Raw genomic sequence first — 23700 nt, 5'->3', positions numbered from 1 at the left:
GCCATCTGCGTCACTTACTTTCAGGTACTCAGTATTTTCTCAAAGGTGGCCGCTTCCAATGGCAAATGGCCAGATTCAGGAGTCCTCTCACCATCAAAGGAACTTGGATCCCTGATTCCTGGAGGTGCAGTGTGAATCAGTACTTTATTTACCTATTTGCTTATTTAAAATTTTTGTCTTAATTATTCATTAGTTTTGAAAAGATTCAACGCAATTTGTAGACGTGACTCTGAGAACACAATGAAAATCCTCTTGAGAGCAATCACCCGCGGAGACAGGCCAAGGGACTTACTACAACTCCTGGTCCAAGCACTGTAACTGAAGCACTGACCAAGGAACTTAGTGTTTCAACAAGCCTGTAAGGTAGGTACTAGTATTACTATTTTTTTAAAGATTTATTTATTTATTTTGAAAGGCAGATTTACAGAGAGTGAGAGAGATCTTCTGTGACATGTCTTCCATCACTGATTCACTCCCCAAATAACTGCAAGAACCAGAGCTGGATGGTTTAAAGTCAGGAGCATGAAGCTTCTTCCAGGTCTCTCACACGGGTGTAGGGCCCCATACACTTAGGCCATTCTCTACTGCTTTCCTAAACCATTATCAAGGAGCTGGATCGGAAGTGGAGCACCCAGGATTCAAACAGGTACCCATAGTGGGCTTAGCCTACTATGCCACAGCACCACCTACTTTATAGGTAAGGAAACTGAGGCCCAGACAGGTTAAGGAAACCTGATTGTGCCATAGCTGGATGTGATCCAGGGGTCTGGTCCCAGAGCAGGTCCTGGCAGACACAGTCCAGGGAATGGGCGGTTTGACCAAATAATGAAAGATGCTGATGAGGACAGACACACATGTCCCACTTCGGAGTACCTGGGTTCATTTCCTGGCCCAGGCTCCTAACTCTAGTTTCCTGTCAGCATATACCCTAAGAGGCGGGAATGAGGGCTCAAGGGCCTTTTTTCTGCCACCTGCGTGGAAAAGCTGGCTTGAGATCTCAGCTGCTGGTGTCAGTCCTGACCCAGCCTCATGGAAGGCATTTGGGCAAGGAACTACTAGACAAGATTATGTCTGGCTGTACCTTCCTATCTCTTAAACATGTTAATAGAATTTTTAAGAAGGGATTCAAAACCTGGGAGGATGTAAGAGGGAGAACAACTGAGGGGTGCCTGGACCAAGAGGCATGCAGGGTGTTAACCTTGAACTTTCACCTTCCACAATAGGTCCAGAACATTTCCTTCTAGTGAGGAAGGGCCTCTAGGCTGGGAAGACTAAAAATACAATAGTTTGCCTCTCATTCCCAGGGAGGGAGAGAAAAGTGTGAGGAAGTTGCAGGCCATAAGAGGATGGGACCCTGTCCACCACTTGGTTTGTTTCCAACGTTGACCTGTGGTGGGCACGTTTGTTCCTTGGGCTGTGTGGGCAGACATGACTGTCTTCCATGTTGTGAAGAGCAGGAGTGAGCCTGCCCCAAGAAGCAGGGAGAAGGAGAGAGAGAGAGAGAGGAAGGAGGGAGAGATCACCCTTCTGAGTCACGAGCTTCTGTAACTCGAGGTCCACACCTCCACCCAGAGTGACTAAGAACAAACAGAATCTGCGGGCCTGGGTCAGCCCAGGAACTTAAGGCAATTCCCAGGGCCCCTTTAGCCAGAGAAGGCCGTGCTGTCCGCAAGGCTCCTCACCCATCGTGTGGGCTGTCCTGGGTGTGGGGTGAGAACATCTTGACCAGCTGTGATCAGAAGCACAGAGACGTGTCGTGGAGCTCCCAGCCCAGGACCCTGCCCTGCCAGGCTCCCAGGCCCTTTCCTGCAGGCCAGGGAAGCATTCCAGAACCAGGAAGTGCACGAGAAAGAAAGGGCTGGGTGTTTAGTCCTCACCACTTACTCCGAGAGCTGCATTCATGGTGGTGCTTATAGGAAGGGGTTGTGAGTTCAGATACCATTTTCTCTAAGAGGTTCCTCTGAAATCAACAGCATTCTCCTCTTGAGATCACAATCACCCCATGGCATCTTCCGATCAGTTCAGGCGGGGTCCTTTGGAAAGCCCCAGGTGTGAGCATGCCAGGTATCCTGCTTTGCCAACCCCGGACCTGTGGGTCACTTGAATGCCTTGTCAAAAAGGAAGATCGTGGGCCCGTGCAGTGGCCTAGTGGCTAAAGTCCTCGACTTGAACACGCCAGGATCCCATGTGGGTGCTGGCTCTAATCCCGGCAGCCCCGCTTCCCATCCAGCTCCCTGCTTGTGGCCTGGGAAAGCAGTCGAGGATGGCCCAAAACCATGGGACCCTGCACCTACATGGGAGACCCGGAAGAGCGCCTGGCTTTGGATCAGTGCAGCCCAGGCCGTTAGGGTCACTTGGGGAGTGAATCATTGGATGGAAGTTCTTCCTCTTTGTTTCTCATCCTCTGTATATATCTGACTTTGCAATAAAAATAAATAAATCTGAAAAGAAAAAAAGAAAGATCCTGACTCCATAGGGAGGGAACAGGGCCTGAGAGTGTATGTTCCAGACATGCACTCCTGCTGCTCGATGGTCCATGGCCTCCCTTCAGGCATCAGGAAAGGCACTGGGTGGCTGTTGGTGCTGCCCCATGCAGACCCCCACCTTGGACCTCTCACTCTATGACTGTCTGGTGACCCTGCCTGACGACTCAGGGTCTCGCTCACTGCTGTCTCCTCCCTCTGGCTAGCACACAGCGGTGTCCCCACTGCTTGCAGGCATGCATGAATGATGATTAAATGGGCAGATTGAGTTTCAGAGTCGTCCAGATACTTGCTCTGTTCAGTGCTCCACTCCAAAGATACCCAAATGCCCATTGCTAATTAACTGCAGGCAGCATTCTCTCAGCAAGACTGCCCCTAGCCCTCCGGCTGGCCGCCTGCGGCTCCCGGCCACATGGGGCCAGCAGCTCCAAGACTCTCTCAAGAGTCACAGAGGCATGGCCTGTGCACTGAAACACAAACCAGCTGTGGCTGCTTGAGCTTCCCAAGGAAGGGTGGGCCCAGCCCCAGACTGGGCAGAGGACAGGCAAGCAGGAAGGTGGGGTGGAAGGGGGAGGAAAGGGCAGGGCCAGGCCCCAGGGGAGATCGGGCCTCTAATGATGGCAACATCTGATCTGCCTCTCCTTCCTGCTAATCCTAAATCACAACAGCGTGAAATCCAAGCAAGTGTGAATGCCTGGAGCCCCAGCTGTTTTTCCCATCAAGCCCCAATTCCAACCTGTCACGAAGACAAGTCTCTGTTCTGAGGATGCGGCTCTTCCAGGCGGTGGGCCCAGAGCTGACCCCAGCAGAGGGAGGGGAGCAGATGGGGCACAGGTCTGGGGAACCCTGGCCTGAGCTAGTGAGGGTAGCCTCCATGGGGACACCCCCAAGTTCTGCCTTCTTACCCTTGTGAGTTTTGGGGGGTGAGGGTGCCTCTGGGCCATACACAGCCCAGGCAGGTGAGTGTGGGCAGAAGCAGCTGCCTCCCCAGGAAATGTGGGCAGGGGAAGACGTTGAGACAGACCCCAGCCAGGCAGTGGCGACAGCGAGGGAGTTAGCTGGGGCAGGGGGCCAGCTCCCTTGCTGGGACTGGATTAATGGAGGAGACTGAACCAGAGACGGCTTCAGGGGGGTTATCCTGCACATTTGCAGCTGGGCTGGGCCTGTGATGCCAGGCAGAGTCTCTCCTGGGCTCCAGCCCTCTGTGGACAGCTGGGGAGCCTGCTGCCCCATGGCAGGTGGGGGAGGGATTCACTCCCTGAGCAGGGGCATGGGTGGGAGGAAGGAAACACAGGCCAGCTTCCTGCCACCTGTAAGGAGACCATGGAGCCAGCATCCATGCCCTGAGAGGCACAGACTGTGAGCCGGCCGGAGGTGGAAGTGGGTGCTGTGTGGCCGGAGGACTGGACGTGAGGCCACTGTCTTCTGGGATGTGGGACGTTCCTGGGGGCCTTCCCAGACCTCTGTTTTTGCTGTAATCCTAGGTTCTGCCCAGTGAGAAGCCACAGCTTGGTGACTATGTCATGAGACTAACCCACTCAGGGGGACTCACTCAGAGACCAGGTTGGGCCGATCACATTAGATCTCTTGGAATTTGCAAATGGAACTCACAGCCTGGGGCTGTCAGGTGATGAAGTTGCAGGTGTGGGCATGGGGTTAAAGTCTCCCCACCCCAGTCAGGGTCAGTTCTGATAGGTCATGTGGCCTCTGAGAGAGAACGAGAGAAAGAGAGATTGAGCTGGATCAGCAGGGATGGGAGGTCATGCATGGCACCCCAGAGACAACAACAGAGACCAGAAGAGGGACATTTTCTTGGTTCTACCCCTTCAAGGAGTCTGACATGGGGTTCCATGAGACACTCCAGTTTTGTCCACTGTGCTCACAGAAGACCACGGAGATCTCCCTGATACATGGAAGAGCCTGGCTGAGGACGTGGCCAGGGCTGGCGGCAGAATGGGCCATGCCAGCTCCAGACTAGGGGAAAGGGGGTGCTGAGCAGCCAGGGAGGGAGTGTCTAGGTCAGTCTGGCCTCTACCCGGTCCCATGCAGTCTGCAGGCAGCCTCCTCTCTCTGGAATCTGGAGTTTCCTCCAGCCCTGCTGACCCTCAGCCCCACTGTACGGCCATCAGAGCTAGCAAGGGATGGGGGCTGCTGCTGCCACCCCCATCCTGACTGTGTCACCACATCAGGAAACAATTGTGCGCTGGCCACAAGCTCACCGCTATCCTGTTTCCAGGAAAGGTGGACTATGTTACTTGAACCTGAAACATACCAGGGGTAATCAGATCAGGCTGGGGAAACCCAGCCGTCTGCCATTTATGGAGAAGAGCTTGGCTGGCTGGCCTGCAGTCCTCTCAGCATCCCTGGGGCTCCAGCCAGGTGCTGGAATGAAAGCGAATCACACTTGTAGACCTGGAGGACTGTGAGGGCTCAAAGGCTTGCTTGGCTAGTCTCAGCAAGCTGGGTCCAGGCTGACTCCACCAGCAAGCACTTCCAGAGACGCAGTGGCCTGAGGTCCTGGCGCTCCAGGTGGCCACTCAGCAGTAAGGAGGCGCCTGTGCCTGCCCTGCTGGGTCTCCAATGCCTTTAGGGAATCTAACGCCCTATGGATCCACAGAGTCTGGGGATACCACCCACTCAAAATCCCCCAGAGAAAGCCCTGGCATGGGGAGAGGCGAGTCCCCCAGTGGAGCAGCCGGCACTCCAACCAGCATTCTGTTATGGGTCGCTTAGGACAACTTAACCCATGTATGTCACAGTGCTGGCCCCACCTCTTGCTCTTGTCCCCAGGCAAGCTGTGGGTTCCAAATGACTTGGAAGACCAGAGGTAATCAGTTTCCTACAACTGACCACCTGGGATATATATGTGAAGTCCTGAGGAGCGTGCACGCTGCTTTTCCCACAGTGGAGGAGCTGAGCAGCCACTGCAGTTCCAGCTGCAGAAGAGGCTCTGAGAGGAGGAGCAAGCAGCCTCTGGCCATGCTGGCGAGGGCTGAGCCCATGGACCCCTCAGTCCGTCCTCCTAGACCCCTGATGTGCCTCTGCTTTGTCTCCTAAAGCCTGGCCCAGAGGGATGTGGATCCTCCTGCCATCCCAAGGGTGTCCTGGCCTGGAAGGATCTCTAGCAGGAATCACTTGCAAATCAATTCAGGATATCCCTCCCTCCTGGTTACAAAGAAATACCTCATCCAGGACTTCCCAGGGCTGGGTCAGCCTCCTGTTTATTCCTCTTGTCCGGCTCCCCTCTCCCCACGACAGACAAGGAAGAGCCCCCTATCCTGTGCTTTCGCCATGCACGTTTCCTGCCTGACTCCAGGCAGCTGCTTCCTTAGCTGGGTTTTTTCCCAGGAGGCCAGGGAGGCTACCATGGGACCTCGAGCTTGTGAGAAAGTCGGGGTGGAGGAGCAGTTAGGAACTCCAGAGAAATACCAGCAGCAGGCAAGAAGGGGCTCAGCTCCCCCCACCCTCCATCCCTGCTCCTCCTGCTAGGCATGCACAGCCACTGTGGGGAGACCCCTAGAACCCACAGAAAGTCTTATGGCTTCTCTGGGCCCCTGGCCCCTGTATCCTTGCACTTGCTAGCTGCACATGCTGAACCAGACAAGAAGCTGGTTGACCCTGCCTGCCAGTCTGCTGTCTGATAGGGAAGATTTGGCAAGGCACTGGCATGCAGGGTTAGTACCTCCGGAAGCACTGAGACCCAGGAACAGCACTCCTTCTCCCACCAGTCTGTGATCACTGGTCCATGTATCTCAAAGGCTTGCCTTCCTAATACGCCACGCCACAGAGACTGAAAGGGCGCCCCCATTTCTGTCCTTGCAATCATACTCCTAGGGTTGGTTGGGGTTCTCTGTTGGGCAAACTTCCTCACCCCGCATTCCATTGAGGTTAATAACATTGGTCTTTCATTTTACCCTACAGCTTTGCTCAATATGTGAAGAAACCAAATCATGGTCTCTAACCCCACAGACAAAGAGATCCAGGAAATCTGAAGCCACAAGCCCACTCTCACGTGACCTTGGTGGGTTCATCCTTACTCCTTCCTTCTCCCCACTCCTCTTGAAGGTCACTGCGGACAGGCCCAGCTCTCCTGCATAGCTGTGACCCTGACTTGATGCTTTGTCCTTAGGTTTCCATTCCCTAGTGGAGCAACCTGCATGACTAGAACATTCATTGTGCACAAGGCTTCTGAATTCACCTCGTGATTAATGCAGACAGCAAGTCTCCTTGGCCAAGTGCAATAGGCTGCGTGAACTCCAGCCAGACTTATGTCATGGTGATGTTATTCCCCAGCCTATGTATTAACAGATCATCTTCTCGTAAGAAATCAAATCTCCCCCCACTCCCGCCCTGTCCCCCCCGCCCCCAGGGCTCACATTCCTTTTTTTCAGATGGGAAGATCTCACTGGGAAGACATGGGAGGAATTAGACTTAATCCACTGCCTCTAGCCCATCAGTTATGCATTTGGGCTTTCTTTCTTTGCACGACAGGCATCTGCTAGAGAAGTGGGTGTTTCAGAGGTTATAAGGTGGAGGCATTTTTACCAGAATATTTCCCATTTTTATCAATGAATAGAGAATGTGATGGCTTTGGGGACAGAACTGAACATTCCAGGGAAGATTCTGAGCATGATTAGAACTCGTTGGCCTTTAAGAGAATGAAGGCAAGGTGCTAGCAGGCCCATCAGCATACCTTGTCTTGATTTTGTATCTCCCTCCACTCCTTATTGGAAGTGCAGATGGTAGAATGGTAAGAAATAGCATCTCCATTCACAGTCCTTGTATTGTAATAGTGGGAGTTCCGAGTTGCCCAGGACAGAATCTACTCTACTCAGGTTCTCAGCAGGAGATGACTTCAGGGATGTCAGGAAACCCACCGATCCATGGGGAAGGCAGCAGTCACCCAAACTGCCAGAAACAACTGGCAACACCACACTGTGGAATGGTCTAGCAAGAAAGCTACTGCCAGGGACAACCCTACAGTTACCTGCATTTGTAAAGAAATGCCTTGTCCCAGCTTGTGTCATCAGCCTCAGAACAAAGCCTGACAGATGTCTGTGGGCTTGTGGCCAGTGAGGCCAGGGAGCTGTGTCTGGATGCTTTTGCTGGGAAGGCAGGTTGAGATCATTGAGGTCACCATGGACCCCCATAGTCCAGTAGGGGGTGGAACTAACTCACCTTCCTGCTCCTTATCAGGAGGGACAGTGCAGCTGGACCCACATCAGCCTGCATTTCAGAGGCCCACATTTTACTCAGTAGTTCTGAGGCCCCATTCATGTCCTTGGCTTTAAAGCATGTGAGGGGAAGTCTGCAGGAAGACAAGATGTTGATGTTGGCATGACTTGAAAAGCTGTCCCTTGTTCCCTCTTTTGTAATCTTTCGCGTTGGATCTGAGAAATGGTAGGAGCTCAGGCCACGTGCTTTGAAGACTCTGACTATCACCTGTACAGTTTCCTATGCCTGAACAGTAGCTCTCACCTCTGGTCCTTCTACAATGCCTAGACTCAGTGTGTGTGTGTGTGTGTCTAGGAACCCACTAGACGGATGTGGGCTAACATCTAGCCCTACCACTACATAGTAGTGTGACCTCAGGAAAATTCCCTCATTTTCCTTGACTTTAGCTGGCCTATTTATGAAAGAGGACAAGATTTCTGACCTCATCAGATTGACCAGGGTCAAGGGATTCACAGGCTGATGGGAAACACCCAGGCCTCCTCCCCTGCCCTTCTGTTTTCCTTTCACACCCTTCTGTGGGAGCACCTTTCGCAAAACACACAATTTGCTCCTCCAGTAATTTTTTAAAAAGTCAGAACCTGTTGAAAAACTCATACAGAGCTGTGAAAATGACCTATGTTCCCAAGCACATGGAAAAAGGTGTCTGAAAAATGTGGACTCACTCCTTCCTTAGGAAGTTGTCCTATGTCTGACTCCACTCCCCAGAGGGAACTTTGCTGAAAGCTTCATGTATTTCATTCTAAATATCTTACTTGAAATCTTCTTCCCCACCCCCATCTCCTGCACCACTTACCAATATGCCACAGGTGTCTCTACTAGTCAGTTTGCACATATCTGCAGCTTCCTTTTAAAGGGATACGAAGTATTTCAGAGTTGTATTTAGCCAGTGCTCTAATGGTAGATGCTACTGATTTCAAATGTACATGTTAAACTTCCCCATCTATCTTGCACACTCATGCTGTCATGTCTGGGGTAAGACACCCCTAGAAATAAGTCTCCATCAGAGACTACCACACTGTTGTCTGAAATGTCCCTTTGAAAATGTCAAATTAAGTTTCACTCATCCCAGCAGCGTGTCTCTCATTCTCTCCATCAGCGGATGCAGCCAGTTTCCAGAATTCCAGCCAGTTAACATGGTGAGTCACCCCGTCTGTATTTCTTATTCTGCATGGTACCTGCTTATATCATTTGCTCATTTTTCCATTTGTTTCCCGTTTTCTTCATTTAGATGTGTTTGGAAGAGATGATTATCCTTTGTGACAGGTATTTGAGATTGTTTTTCTTCCTGGGAGTCATTTGTCTTTAGCCTGATGTATATATGACTCTGGCTTTCAGAAAGCAAGGGCTTTGTCTTATTCGGGTGCAAACAAGCAATGTAGTACTGGCTCAGTGCAGGCTCTCAGCATATGGCTGACATGCAAATCCAGAACAATTCAGTTTGCACTAGCCAAAACTGTGAAGGATTTTAAAAACAGATCATAGATTCTGGAAAATGACAATTGTATCTGTTTTCCGAAAGTTCCCTCTTTAGTTTTGTTCATTGTAGCAGAAACCACTAAAGATCTTGGGGTTGTCCAGCCTGGCACAATGGCTCAATGACTCAATGGCCAAATTCTCACTTTGTAAGCACCGGGATCCCGTATGAGCACTAGTTCATGTCCTGCCTGTTCTGCTTCCCATCTAGCTTTCTACTTATGGCCTGGGAAAACAGTGAAGGATGGTCCAGAGCCTCAGGACTCTACACCCACGTGGTAGACCTGGAAGAAGCTCCTGGTTCCTGGCTTTGTGTTGGCTCAGCTCCAGCCATTGCAGGCATCTGGGGAGTGAACCAGTGGATGGAAGAGCTTTCTCTCTGTCTCTCTTTCCCTCTGCCTTTCCAATAAAAATAAGTAAATCTTTTTTTTAAAAAAAAAAAAAAGATCTTGGGTTTGTCAATTCCTGAGCATCATGAAACTCAGAATGAATAGAAACCAAGATTACTGACAACATCCATATGCATAAAGAGCAAATAAAAACTAGAAAAATACATATCTATCTTGAATAAGAACTAAAGAGAAATAAGTAAATATCAGAAGAACAGTGACATAAGCCATTAAAATGATGTTCAAGAATCATGTCTACATTTCAATATTGATTTAATCATGTAGGTTTATGGTGTGGAAAAAACATTTCTCATGTTGGCCCTTGACAGGTGAATGATTAGGTTAAAAACATTAACGTCAATCTGATCATCTGCAAATGTCTGCCCAGACAACTTCAGCCTTCCCTCCTTTTATCCACTTGCTCACTCCTTCATTTAAAGCTTAAAGGCTGATGGCCTAGAATGCGAACAGACTTGTCAAGGTGATTTCTAAGCTACATATTTAAAAAAAAACTCTTTGCAACCCAAAGCATCTTGTGAGGAATACTCTATAACCTCGTTATCTTTCATAGGAATGATGATGTTTACAAAGCTGCAATAGAAAAATAGCTCTGTGGGACTCCAAGAGTGTTATGAATGAATAAGTTGGCTCACCCTTGGAATGCAAGTAAATAGAGATTATTTAAAGCTATGCAGGGGTCCCCCGAGAAATGAGGAGGCAATGAGACACTGATTTATCATGTTGAAGTATTTGCATTACATAAATACCCTGAAGACATGTGCTCACTCTGTTATATAGGATATGGCTTACAAAGTTTACAACACGAGCAATGTATATGCAGCATCTGTGAGTCAGCTGCTCAAATTTGTGCAGGTTGTGTTTCTTCTGGGTTTCCAACACAGGTGCAGGGACTCAAACACTTGGGCCTCTGCCGCTTTCCCAGGCCACTAGCAGGGATAGGAAGAGGAGCAGCCAGGCTATGAACTGATGCATTTATGGGGTGCTGGTGCCACAGGCAGTAGTGGCTTCCCATGTTATGCTGCAATGCCAGTTCCTGCAAGATGTTACTTTCATAAGTGAAATATGCACATAAGCACAAAGGGGATTTTTAATTTGCTTCCTCTCTTCATTCTTGAAACCCTGGGAGGTAGGGAACCTCCCACACAGGCCCTTGTAGATGAGAACATTGAAGTGCTAAAAAGTGGCTGCTTTTGTTCTTCAGTTCAGGTCTTAGTTTTTATTTATTTACTTTAGGTTAATTAATTATTAATTTGTTTTTTTCAAGGATTTATTTATTTTTACTGGAAAGGCAGATATACAAAGAAAAGATCTTCTGTTTGCTGGTTTACTCTCCAAGTGGCCGCAACAGCGGAGCTAAATCAATCAGGAGCCAGCAGCTTTTCTGGGTCTTGCACATGGGTGCAGGGTCCCAAGGCTTTGGGCCATCCTTGAGTGCTTTCTCAGGCCACAGGCAGGAAGCTGGATGGAAAGCAGAATAGCCAGGACATAAACTGGCACCTGTATGAGATCCTGGCACATTGCAAGGTGAGGACTTAACCACCAGGTTATTGTGCCAGGCCCTATTTATTAATTTGCAAGGCAGAATGACAGAAAGAGAGTGAGAGAGGTTTTTTGATGCAATAGTCCACTCCCCTAAATGGCTGCAAGAGCCAGTCCTGGGGCCAAGCTGATGCCAAAAGCCAGGAACTCCATCTGGGTCTCCCACATGGGGGGCAGGGACTAACACATTTGGGCCATCATTTGCTGTTTTCCTAGACACGTTAGCAGGAAGCTGGATTTGGAACTAGAACAGCTGAGACTAACTCAAGGCCAGTGTGGCAAGTGGTAGCTCAATCTGCTGTGTCACAATGCCTGCCTCTGGGCTTTATATTTAAAACTTCAGATCCAACCTTTCCAGGCTAGAGGTGACCTGAATCCTAGCTTCAACATTTTTCCCACCTCCATTTATTTATTCATTTTTGTTCAAGCAGTTTCTCACTTGGCAGATCCTTTTTCCCCCATGGGCACTGATTGTGGTTTTTGAGGATGGAAGTTTTCCTGAAGGTGGAGGCTCCTGGTCATAGGAGGCCCTGGATCCCAGCCCATGGCCTGTGTTCAATGCGTGGACTTCACCAGGCATCTGTACCAGGAGGCGGTCTAGCAAGGAAGGCAGCCAAGTAACCAGATAGCCCTAACACCAGGCACTAGATACTGCTGGTAAGCACGTGCCATCAGAGTGAAGGCACAGCTAGGTAGTTCATCTACTTGCTTTTCTCTAACATAGAGCTGCAGTCCGAATAGGTGCAGTGCCTGTCATTACCTTCCAACTGCCAAAATGAGACTCATGAGTCTGAATGTCTTCCAATGCCCAATTATGACATAAAATCGCAGAGAATTCATAACCTTCATTCCTTGTTCCCAAACTAGTTTTGCAAATCATACTGATTTGCAGAAGGATTAGGTTGTGTCTCAAAGTTGGCTTTTCTATCCCAGCTTTCTCTCTGCTGGCAACAGGTAGACCATCACCAAAGTGCCAGGCAATCTGCTGTGATGGGCAGGGGAGCCACTAATTAAAGGAAAATCCCTCCTTACCTGTCCAGAGAGCCCATGGTGTCTTTGGCAAGTGGGACAAAGAAACTCAAGTTGGAGTCTGTGACAGAATTATTCAGGTCACTCAGTACTGTTTCCAGGCCTTGATAACACAGTCTCACTATCCAAGACCCTATTGGTAAAAAGAGAAAGTCAAGTTCTCCAGAGCAACAAATCCTGATAAACTTTAGGCTGAGAGAGAATATGGGCCAAGGTTTGCTCATTGCCTGAAGCCTTTCCTCCAACCTGTGCAGGAGGAAGCGGGAATCCTGTGGTTGCCCTGTGTCTCATGGCTGCAGTGAGCATCTGTGCTTGCTCACTTCCGGTGTCCAGAGCAATGGAAGTATCTTGCAGACCACGGAACTTCCCAAGGCAGAGGGAAGTGAGCTGGGGTGGGAGGAATCTAGAAAGACTATTTAAAAACAGATGCCATGTTATCATTCTTAGCTGGTAATCAGAACATCTGGTAAAGTTTTGCCTACAGATAATCTGGCTAGATCTCTGTTTATTAATGAGATTTGTAAAGGCCATATTACGTTACTCTTTATAAAGAGTAACACTTTAGTTGTTTTTCCAACTGGAGAGGTTTGTTTTTCTAGACAGGCTAAACAGGCTCTTCGTAATCTTGTTTAGATGATTGGTTTACTTTGCAAATCCTTTCCCCATTAAGGAGTGGAAAGTTAAAGTCTGGTTCATTGATCAAAAATGTCCACTTAACAGATCAAAATTGAGCAAATTTTGTCACATCTCAAATTAAAACCAGCTCTGACATCAACTTTCTGGGGCTCCAAAGAAAACTACTACTTATTGCTGAAAGATAATTTATCCTTTGTCTTTCTTATACAGTTATTTATTTATTTGAGAGGCAGAGCAACCAAGAGAGAGGAAGACAGAAATTTTCCATTCTCTGGTTTACTTTCCAAATGACCACAACTTCCAGGTCTGGGTCAGGCCAAAGTTAAGAGACAGGAAATCCATCCTGGTCTTCCACATGGGTGACAAGGACCCAAAAGCTCAAAAGTTTGAACCATCATTGCTGGATGGAAGCAGAGTAGCCAGGATTAGAACCAACACTTAGACATGGGACGTCAGTCTTAAAAGCAGTGGTTTAACCTCTTTCACTTTGTAAAGAGATGATTATCTTACACAAAGTTCAGGAAAAAGAAGTTATTACAAAGGGTAAATGTCAAACTGTAGCTCTTCCGGTTGATTTGAGCACATGGGGCTTAACCTGTTTCACTGTGCTAGTGTCGGGGCCAGGGCTGTCAGTCACAGATGTCAGCACAAAATCAGTTGAAAATTGTAGTCCCACGTAGGGGTCAAGTGAGGACAGTATCAGCGTTGATGGCCATTTCAACTGACTCAAATCCATTTGGAAGAGGACATATGCTTTACAGCCTTAGTAAGTTTGGTAATGACTTATTTTCTTACTTAAAAGGCATACCTGAATACAATCCTTAAAGAAACCCAGGTTTGAGAGTTGTTCCTTGGAGAATGCCTTCTGAATGTGGGTTGTTATTGCTTCAGTCCATGCTGCCTTCTGAAAACTTACAACAGTTACGCAGTCCTGATCTGAGAAGAGCACACAGTGGGCAATCAAGGCCTGGTGGGCCCTGAAGGCTCAGTGGACTGTCCTTCTTGGAGCTCTTACTGACAGCTTTGCGTTTTGACTGATGCCTTACGGGAGTTAATGGAAGCTGTGTGGATTCCAACTGCTTAGCAACTTGTCCCTGTGTGTACACTCTTTAGTCTATAAAGCTAACAGCAAGAAGATGTTTTTCACAGGCTGGCACCATGGCATAGTGGGTAAACCTACTCGTGTTGTGCCAGCACACTATTTGGGTACTGGTCCGAGTTCTGGCTGTTCCACTTCTGAGCCAACTTTCTGATAGTGTGTCTGGGAAAGCAGCTGAAGATGGCTCAAGTGCTTGAGCCCCTGCATGCATGTGGGAGACCCAGAAGAAGCTCCTGGCTACTGTCTGGACTGGCTCAGCTCTGGCTGTTGTGGCCATTTGGGGAGTGAACCAGTGGATCTCTGTGTCTCCCTTTCTCCATCTCTCTGTAACTCGTCTGCTGCACTTGGTCTTAGCCAAAAGGCCGAGAAGCGATGCCTGTAACTCGTTTGAATAAATAAATATATTTTTTAAAAGACTCATGTTAGCAAAAAACTTCAGACTGGAAGTTCAAACATCAAGAACAAAAGGCACAAGATGCTATTCAACACCAATGAATATTCATGATCTATTTTCCTACATATTTAATGCAAACCTTAATGTACAAAAGTAAACGTTAGGGGAGGGCATTGTGATATGGTGGGCTAAGCCCCGTATCAGAGTACCCAGGAGTCTCACTTCCACTTCCAATCCAGCTTCCTGCTAAATGCACACCCTGGGAGACAGCAGAGGAAGGTCCAAGTGCCTAGGTACCTGCCATCCACAGGGGAGACTCACCAGCTGCTGCACGCATTTGAGAACCAGATCAGGCTAATCTCTGTCTTCCTGACTCTCTGACCCCTTGTCTCTAGCTTTCTGCAGTCTGCCTTTCACATAAATAAACTTAAACATTAATGAAGGTAACTGTTAAATAAAACATGATAGAAAGAATCTTGATTGAATTTGAACTGTAATGCTGCATCAAGGTGGAGGAATCCACCAGGGGGGAGGGGTGGGGGGGATTCCCAGAGCCCATGAAACTGTCACATAATGCAAAATAATTAATAAAAAATAATAAAACATGACAGATTGGTTAACAATAATTGATTTACACTAAGTGTTAGCAAACTTGGGAACATCCACTATTGTACAAAGCGTATGTTCACCTGGCAATTTCTACTGCATTAAACACTTAAAAATCCCTTTGTGGTTTCAACATATTTCTTCATTCATGGTTATGTCTGAAATCCATGGAAAAGATTGAGTTTTTGGATTTTTTTTCCTAAACGTATGTTTAATTTTTTTTTTTCTTAAAATGACTCTCCTCATTAAAGTGAAAAGATGCAGCTGTTTTCGAAGCCATTGTTTCCTCATATTTCATTCAGAAACTGTCCTAACTTCTGGTGAGGAGATGGTTTCCATGTGAGACAATGGGAACAGGAATGTCTTCCAGTCTCCGGGCTAACCACACTGGTATCTGTTCTCCATGTCACTCTTCACAACTGTCTTCAGATGTAGAGAGTTTGAAACTGGGGCACAGATGATGGTAATGAAATGTAATCGCAGCCTAGCCTCTCTCAAAGAATCTTGTGTTAGGAGGGTGTTCATTTTACAGTGATTTAACCCAAGAAACATGTGTACACACAGAACAAGGTAATTATTTCAAACAATAGCTCTTCTCTGTGAAAAATCTTCTCGCTCTTGGCTGATTCCACTTTTCAATCAAATAGAGATTTTAAAAGGGCCCTAGGAGGAAACAAATCAAGAACAAATTTGGTAACAAGAACTCAAGTCTCAAAGATGTGTTCTGTTTTTGTGACCAACAGTATGTAAATCCTTCCCATAGTCATATATTGTCCAAGTAACAAATATTTCACCATGAACAGGAAAGGGCTATTTTCCCTGCATGTCGTTTGACCTTCTGTCTGCCTCACAACTTAGTCAGAAGAGGATAGTACATGAAACTCCTTTGTGAGACACAACTAGAAAGTGATTCTCCACTATCCAGGGATGAGAAATTAAAAATTTAACAGAACTTCAAAAAAAAAAAAAAAAAGCCTTTTCAGAAGCTCCAGTAAATGAATTCTTAGAAGAGAAAGAAGGAACAAAAGGGAATCCCTATGTGAAAAATGTAGTCCATTCCAAAGTCTGCAGATTGGCACAGTCTAAGTTCAGGGTCATTAAGCAGAGCCTGGGGATGGGGGGTAGGGAGAACAGACCCTGGTGTCTCTGGAGCCTGGATGACCTGGTGAAAGAACAGCAAAGCCTGAGAGGCCTTGGGGAGAGGACCTCCTGCCTTCTCTAACTCCAGCTTTCATGTTCTAAATCAGGCGGCACTCCACACACCTGACAGTTCTTCAGGCGAGATTTCCTAAGGAAATCCTCATTCCCTGTCACCCTTGAGTTCCCTCTACATGGGCACTCAGTCTTGTGGTTAAGATACCACTTGGCACATCTGTATCCCATCTCAGGGCACCTGGGTCCAAGTTCTACTTTTGCTTCCCATCCGATTCCTGCTAACGGATACCTGTGAGGCAGTAGATAATGGTCCAAATACTTGGATCCCTGCCTCCCCTAAGAAGAGCCCAATGGAGGTCTGGGCTCCTGGTTTCAGTCTGGCTCAGTCCGTTTTGGGGGCATTCGAGGAGTGACACGGCAGATGAGACCTCTTTTTTATATATTCCTGCTTCTCAAGTAAAAAAAAATTTTTTAGAATTTTTAAATTCAATCTATGACTGTGTCCAACAAAAATGTGCTTTTGGGTCATCAGACTTTTGCTTGCTAACTTTGTGTGCAACCTTCAGTACGAAGTCAGGACTCTGGTATTGGGTACCATGAATGCCATTCTCAAAGGCTTCTTGTCCTCCTCACTCATCAGAGGTTACTCAGCAGAACCAAATAAAGGGCAATGGATCCAGTTCCTGAACTCTAGAAAAGTAGCAGGAAGGGGACCCTCTTGGGGAGAGGGGTGTACATTCTCTAAGCTGTGTGAAAGGTGGCTGGATCACTTGAGCCAAGGTACTTCCTTTAAGTGAACTGGCAGGAGTTCCATCCAGTCTTCTGGGGGTCTGATCTTTCTTGTGATGTCTCTGAGTCTGTTCTGGCCGAGACAGTTGCTCAGGCAATTTGACAAATTTACTCCCAAAGAGAGCAAAGTTACTCAATCAGTGTGTTAACTGCTTAAAATCTGGTCATGGGAAAATCAACTGGAAGAAGCAGGATGTTAGTGGGAGCCTGTGATGACAGTGGTCAAGTATCTGAGGGCAAGCCACATGGCAGATGACTAGAGAGGTTTGTTTTCATTGCAGAGAATATAATGAGGATCCACTGGTAGAAAAAAAACCACAGGACAACATGTTTTTGTTGAACCAAGGTGGACATGTGGTGAGTTTCTTGTCACTAAGTATGCAAGCAAAAGCTGAGAACAACTTAACAGAAATGTGATTAATACAACTGCACTGGAGTTAAGGACCCTTAATATCCGTTTAAGTTCTTGAGAGCTTTTCTTTTTTTCAATCTCTACAAAACAGGCTCTACAATAATCCCCAGATCTGATGCGGAAAACTGATCTTAGAAAACTGCTTTTTGTATGACTTCTGAAGAGGACACTGTATTTAGAAATATTGCCACCAGTTTCCTTCAGAGGATTAAACTGGAAGTAAAATCCCAGAAGGAGGAGTGCTCTCCCTGCATGGGGCTGGAATCCACATGGTATCAGATGACACCTGCAAGGAGGGCTAAGTCATCTGGAGCATTACTCAGAAAGCATGCTCCAATGGCTCTGTTCCTGTAGACTGATCTAACCCAAGATACACACGTACCACTGAAGAGGCCGCCTGCAGGCTTAAAATTCCAGGTGTTAGCTGAGCAATAAAACCATCCTGGCACATCTCAAGAGGCTTTCTGAACATGGCCGCATAAGGGCAGAGATGGAACACAAAGTCACATTGGTTCCCTTGCTCTGAATGCTGCAAGACATGACCTAGGTCTGTTTATACCATGCATTTTATTCCCTGAAGTACAGAGTTATTTTTGGGGTCACATCTCTTTATCATTCATGTTTTTTTTTTTTTTAAAGATTTTATTATTATTGGAAAGCCGGATATACAGAGAGGAGAGACAGAGAGGAAGATCTTCCATCCGATGTTTCGCTCCCCAAGTGAGCCGCAACGGGCCGGTATGCGCCAATCCGATGCCGGGACCAGGAACCTCTTCCGGGTCTCCCACGCGGGTGCAGGGTCCCAAGGCTTTGGGCCGTCCTCTCCTGCTTTCCCAGGCCACAAGCAGGGAGCTGGATGGGAAGTGGAGCTGCCGGGATTAGAACTGGCACCCATATGGGATCCCGGGGCGTTCAAGGGGAGGACTTTAGCCGCTAGGCCACGCCGCTGGGCCCCATTCATGCTGTTTTGTAGATATAACAGAACTGTGGCCTGTCACAAAATGATGTCCCTGATCCCTGGATTAACAGATACAGTAAATTAAGAATTGGATATTTAGGTCAATGGGGAATGATATCAATCCGGATATAACTGTGTCACTGGCTTCACGTAATGTCTACTCATGCAAACAAGTGGAAGGTTTACTAAGGTGCTTGGCAATTAGTTTCCGAATGAGGCCTCACAAGAAATGTAAATTTTAATGTGGTTTAGCTCTTGGACCTCAACTGAAGTGGTTCTATTAAAACTAGTATTTATGTTGAGCAATCACAAGTTTTGCTGACTGCCAACTAAATACATCAGAATAAAGATATCAAGTAATTGTGCCTGCCTGAGGGAACTGAAACTTCTGGGTGATTCAAACTTTAAACCTCTGATTCAGTGATAAGAGAGGATGAAGGGAGAGAAAATTATTTTTTAAGCTGGATGTAAATGTAGAAGGCATACTTTTTGAAAAAAATATTATCCAACAATCAGCCATTCCAATAACCTAATTAACTGGATTTGTTCACTATTCAAACGGAAATAAACACATTAAAATATCTTATCACTTATAACAAGGTGAAACATGCTTACTTCTGTATTTTGAAGTTCCCTTTTAAAAACTTGCTGATTTTATCTAAATAGGCAAAAGAAGAACCAAGGCACTGGGTTTGAATGAATGCTATGTTTATTATAGTGTTTTGATTAACAAGCTTTCATTGGAAAGTTCTGAGTGTGTGAATACAGCAGGCACATTGGCTTCAATGTTTGGCATCTGACAGTCCACAGAACTGCACTTCACTCTCACAATTCTGCTACAACCTTGTGGATTGTTGGGACAGGATCTACATCCAGTCTCCCCCAAGAAATGGTTAAATAGAAATTTTGGTTCATTCTGATTGCAATGTTCAGAGTTTGCGATCACATCAGTCTGTGACAAGCTCAGCTCCACTTTCCCTCCTGCCTTGTTGCTCTGATTCCCCAGAACCTTGTTCTCAGTCCCTGCACTGGCCTCTGTACTCCCCAGGTCTGGATTCTGACAAAGTCCCTCTTGCTTACTCTCAGGATCACAGCAGCCTTTCAGTGAAGATCCAGTGCTTGTGCAGGCCAATGAGGATGGCACTGGTGTCCTTGGCAGATGCTCTCCTATGCTCTGCAGACTGGGGACATTGGTCTTCTTGGCCTCTTCCTGGGCCTGCAAATGCTGTATTGGGTGGAGGAAATCATTCCTGGGCAGAGAATTCTGCATTCTGGGTGCACTCCCTCTAGTCTGCAGGCAGGGGCAGTGGTGGATGTGTGGGATGGTTTGGGCTGCAGTCTTCAGATGTGCCACACCATTCTGCGTCTGGACAAAGCCGCAGGCGGCAGGAGCACACTGATGGCACAAGCTGTCATCTACCTGCTGGCAGGAGTGTGGGCCATACTGCAAAGATCTGTAGGCATTTGGGCAGCTACATCTCTGATTCAGAGAGAACAAGTGACACATGGTATGCTGTTCAAGAGAGGGTTGTATCAGGGCAGAGCCAGTTTCATTTTTGGCGCTTTTGTTGAGTTCATGGCTGTAAGCTGCATGTCCAGGCATCCCTAAATTCTTGGCTTGGTTGTTGAAAAACTCTGAGCAGATGTGAGTCTCTTCATAAGTGTTCTTCTCAGAGGCAGGACAGCTGTGGGATGCCAGAGGTTCTAATTCATAAAACTCATGCTCCAGCTCCGATTTCTGGCTCCTGGGATCTAAATGGTAAGCATTCATGGTATGTGTTTTGCTTTGTCTCTTGTCACCAGGACTTGCAGATGAGGTGTAGGAAAAGGCACTGCACTTTAGTTTTTTAGGTAAAGGAATCTGACCACAGGTACCCTGTGGTCCAAGGCACCGACACATGCACTGGAAAAAGAAGGTAGCAAAAGCCCAGCTGATACACATGATGAGCATCATGAAGGTGCCAAGCTGGGTATAAGCTAGAACTGTGGAGGGCATCATCATGGCCCCAGCCACAAAGGTAGTCAGAGCAGCCATGGCAATTGCAGAGCCCATGCGACTCAGAGAGAAGATCACCTTGCCTTCTCGGTCAGGATCTGGAGCTAGGCGGTACGCAACCCCATAATGGATGGCGAAATCCACAGACAAGCCCACCGCAACAGAAATGGTGACTGATTCTAACACATTGAGCTCCCAGCCCAGGAGGACAAGGGAGCCCACGGTGACGAATATAGTTCCGGCTATTGAGATGATGGCGTAAAGGCTTATGATGATGTTCCACGTTGTCAGCAGCATCACGCTAAAAGCAACAGCAACCGAGAGGCCCATGGCAATGAGCGTGCCATCAGAAAGGCTGTCCTGGAGGTCATAGAACTCCAGATTGCTGACGAACCACCCATTGCTCAGACCCTCAGGTGCAGACCTCAGTTCACTAGAAATCCATGCATCCACCTCTTTATAAAACTGGTGCATTTTTTCATAAGCCAGTGTGAACAGGTAGGTACTCTGGAACTCCAGCACAACCGCCCTGATTGTGTCGTTGATATCAAACCTTGGCCCCGGGGTTTTGCTATCCAGATGGTATCCTGTACTCCTTTCCAGCTCCATGATGGCTCTCTTGATGCACAGTTCAAAAATCTCTTGCTTGTAGGGGAAGCTCCAGTGGCTGCAGCAGGGGTACAGGGCAGGCTCATCACAGTCCTGGTTTTCCATCCACTGCTTGAATGTTTCAATGAAGCAGCTGGTGAAGTCCTGCTCATCAGTCTGGTGAAAGAAGGTTTGGTTTCTTAGTTTCTGGCAGAAGTGCAAAATCCAGGCCTGAGAGGCTGGACTAGCAATGTTGAAACTGTTATCTAGTGTCAGCTTCCCTTTGCTCTTGGGGTTCAGTGGGTTACCATTGTCTTCTGGGGTCACCCCCCAGATGACTGTAATGGGCATGTGGAGTTCCTCCCCATGGTGAACACGTTCAAACATGAAGAGCTTTTTGTATTCGGCATCATAACGTTCAAATGGATGGGAAGACCTGAACACTTGGAACTCAGATAACTCCAGTGAGGGCAGTTTCATCTTTGGATTGATACACACGATATAGGCTCCGCCAATGGTTAAGGCAAGGAACCAGAACAGCCAAAGGTAGCGGAACTTAATGACGATGCATGGCAAAACTTTTTCAAAAAAAATTCGAGATGCTTCTGAAACAGCAAAGAATATTTTGTGGCACTTCTGGCAAGCCACTGTCCAGCAGCTTTTGGTGTCATACACTTGCTGCTGGGGCTTTTTGAAGCAACTGAATATATTGAGGAGATAGCGTTCGTGTAGGACGACAACTGCTGGGAGCCATGTGACCATCAGAATGTAATTCACCAAGATAGCTGTCCCCGCATAAACCCCAAAGCATCTGATGGCTGTGATGTTACTAACGTAGTTAGCGTAGAAGGCAGCGGCAGTGGTAAAACTGGTGACGAACATGGAGAGGGCAGCGTGTTGTAGGGTGATGCTTATTGTTTCTGAAGTCTCAGCGTGAGGCTTGTCAAACTTGGTGTAGTTCCAAATATCACAGAGCACAAAAGCATCGTCTGCTCCAATTCCCACCAAAATGATGAGTGCTGTGAGGTTCATGAAAGGAAAAAATTCGAAGTTAAATACTACACGATAGAGAAAATAGGAAACAATCAAGGAGCTGATGATTGCGAACATGGTCATCAGTGTGATAAACATGGACTTTGTGTAGACACACATGACCAAGAGGACAATCACGATGGCTATGGCGGGATACACGGTATCCATCAGAAGGTAATCTTGAAACAACCTGTGTTTGATACCAAATTCAATCCCAGTGACGGTGGTCACACCATCAGAAGAGTTCCAGTTCTCAAAGTTGTCCAAGTAAATGTTCATCATTCTTTCCCCTTTCTCTGTAGGGGAGAAGAGCATGCTGTACTTTAAAGCTGGTATGGCATAGTCTGTCGTCTTTGGGGTTAGGAAGTCTTTGTCCACCAAGTAATGCAGGATCTGGTACACAGCATTGTACTTAGTGCATTTGCGTGGTACATTGGTGCACTTGAGTTGGTCCTTCCTTCTGGCTGCCATGTCCCAGCAATCTGGGCCCAGGGTGCCATTCTGGTAGTGTTTGACACAGGTCCGGAGCAGTTTCAAGGTGTGAGAGACATCTCGTTCGACAATTTTCTGACAGGATGATCGGTTGTTCAGAATGGCGATGTAGTTTCCCAGCGTCCAGCTGGGACAGCAGGAAGCAGCTGTGGTCCTCTGGCAGAGGTTACCGAACTGAGGATGCGATCTGATCTGCAGACAGAGAAGCATGGAAAAGCCAGAGTTTAACTGAGGTTATAACTGGAAAGGACTGAATTCAGGTTCCTAGAGGGATCAGAAGAATAATAGCAGGGAAATAATCACCCTTTTCAGTAAGCAGCAGTTTGGTTACAAAGTGTGCTTTCCCCACTAAAATGACCTCAGACAACAGGGTATCTTCTCCAGGTTATTTATTTCTCAACAGCAAACTACTGTTGGCGATGACATACAAGCATGGAACAGGGCCAACCAAAGTTAGTTTAAGAAAGGAGATATAATTAACACCTACTTGGTAAACAAAGTCACTGTAAAAAAGTGATAGAAAGAACAGGTTGTGAAGCTGATATATACCTGATCTATGGCATTAAGGAGACAGCTGTCCAATAGCTATGGGAAACAAACTGCCTGCAGAAAAAAATTTCTGGTTATCAGTGTGAACTTTTGATGACAAATTACCGGATTTCAATCAATGCAGTGAGGAGCCCCAGTGAAAACTGGTGTGGTGGGCCCGGCACGATAGCGTAATGGTTAAGGTCCTCATCTTGTATGCACTGGGGTCTCATATGGGCACAGGTTCTAATTCCGGCAGCTCCACTTCCCATCAGCTCTCTGCTTGTGACCTGAGAAAGCAGTTGAGGATGGCCCAAGGCCTTGGGACCCTGTACTCGTGTGAGAGACCCGGAAAGAAGTTCCTGGCTCCTGGCTTCAGATCGGAGCAGCACCGGCCATTGCAGCCACTTGGGGAGTGAATCATCGGATGGAGGATCTTCCTTTCTGTCTCTCCTCCTCTCTATACATCTGCCTTTCCAATAAAATAAATACATCTTAAAAAACAAAACAAAACCAAAAAATTACTGTTGTTTGAAGGCTTGTGTTTCTCCAAGTTCCTAGGTGGAAACCTAGCCCAACAACAGCCCGAGAGATGGGGCATTTGGGAGGTAATGAACAGGATCCATTTCTTTCCAGAAGAGGATGAAGGGAACTCGGGTGCCCCTTGCAGGGCAGGCACCATCCATGAGGAACAGGCCCTCCCCAGACACTCCATCGGCTGGCTCCTTGGTCTTGGGTGTCCCAGTCTTCATGACTGTAAGAACGATATCCCTGCTGTTGATAAGTACCCAATTGAAGGTATTTTATTATAGGAGCCCAAAGAGAGTAAAGCAAAAGTATTCAGAG

The 23700-nt window shown here is 47.3% G+C and overlaps 1 protein-coding gene across 9 annotated transcripts in view; it reads right to left on the bottom strand.

Annotated features, from left to right (window-relative positions):
• Nucleotides 1-18911: 18911 nt before the first annotated feature.
• The window catches only part of DISP1 (dispatched RND transporter family member 1), a 174924-nt gene continuing 170135 nt past the window's right edge, over nt 18912-23700 (bottom strand). For all 9 annotated transcript variants that reach the window (XM_004578617.2, XM_058669206.1, XM_058669211.1 and 6 more), the window contains one exon: nt 18912-22518. In XM_004578617.2, coding sequence (XP_004578674.2) covers nt 18931-22518 — 3588 coding nt within the window. In that variant the 3' untranslated portion in view covers nt 18912-18930. The remainder of the gene's footprint in view (nt 22519-23700) is intronic.

This window comes from Ochotona princeps, chromosome 10 (assembly GCF_030435755.1).
Source record: "Ochotona princeps isolate mOchPri1 chromosome 10, mOchPri1.hap1, whole genome shotgun sequence".
NCBI classification, from domain to species: domain Eukaryota; kingdom Metazoa; phylum Chordata; class Mammalia; order Lagomorpha; family Ochotonidae; genus Ochotona; species Ochotona princeps.
Note: the sequence above shows the minus strand (reverse complement) of the source record. Positions and strands in the feature narration are given on the sequence as shown.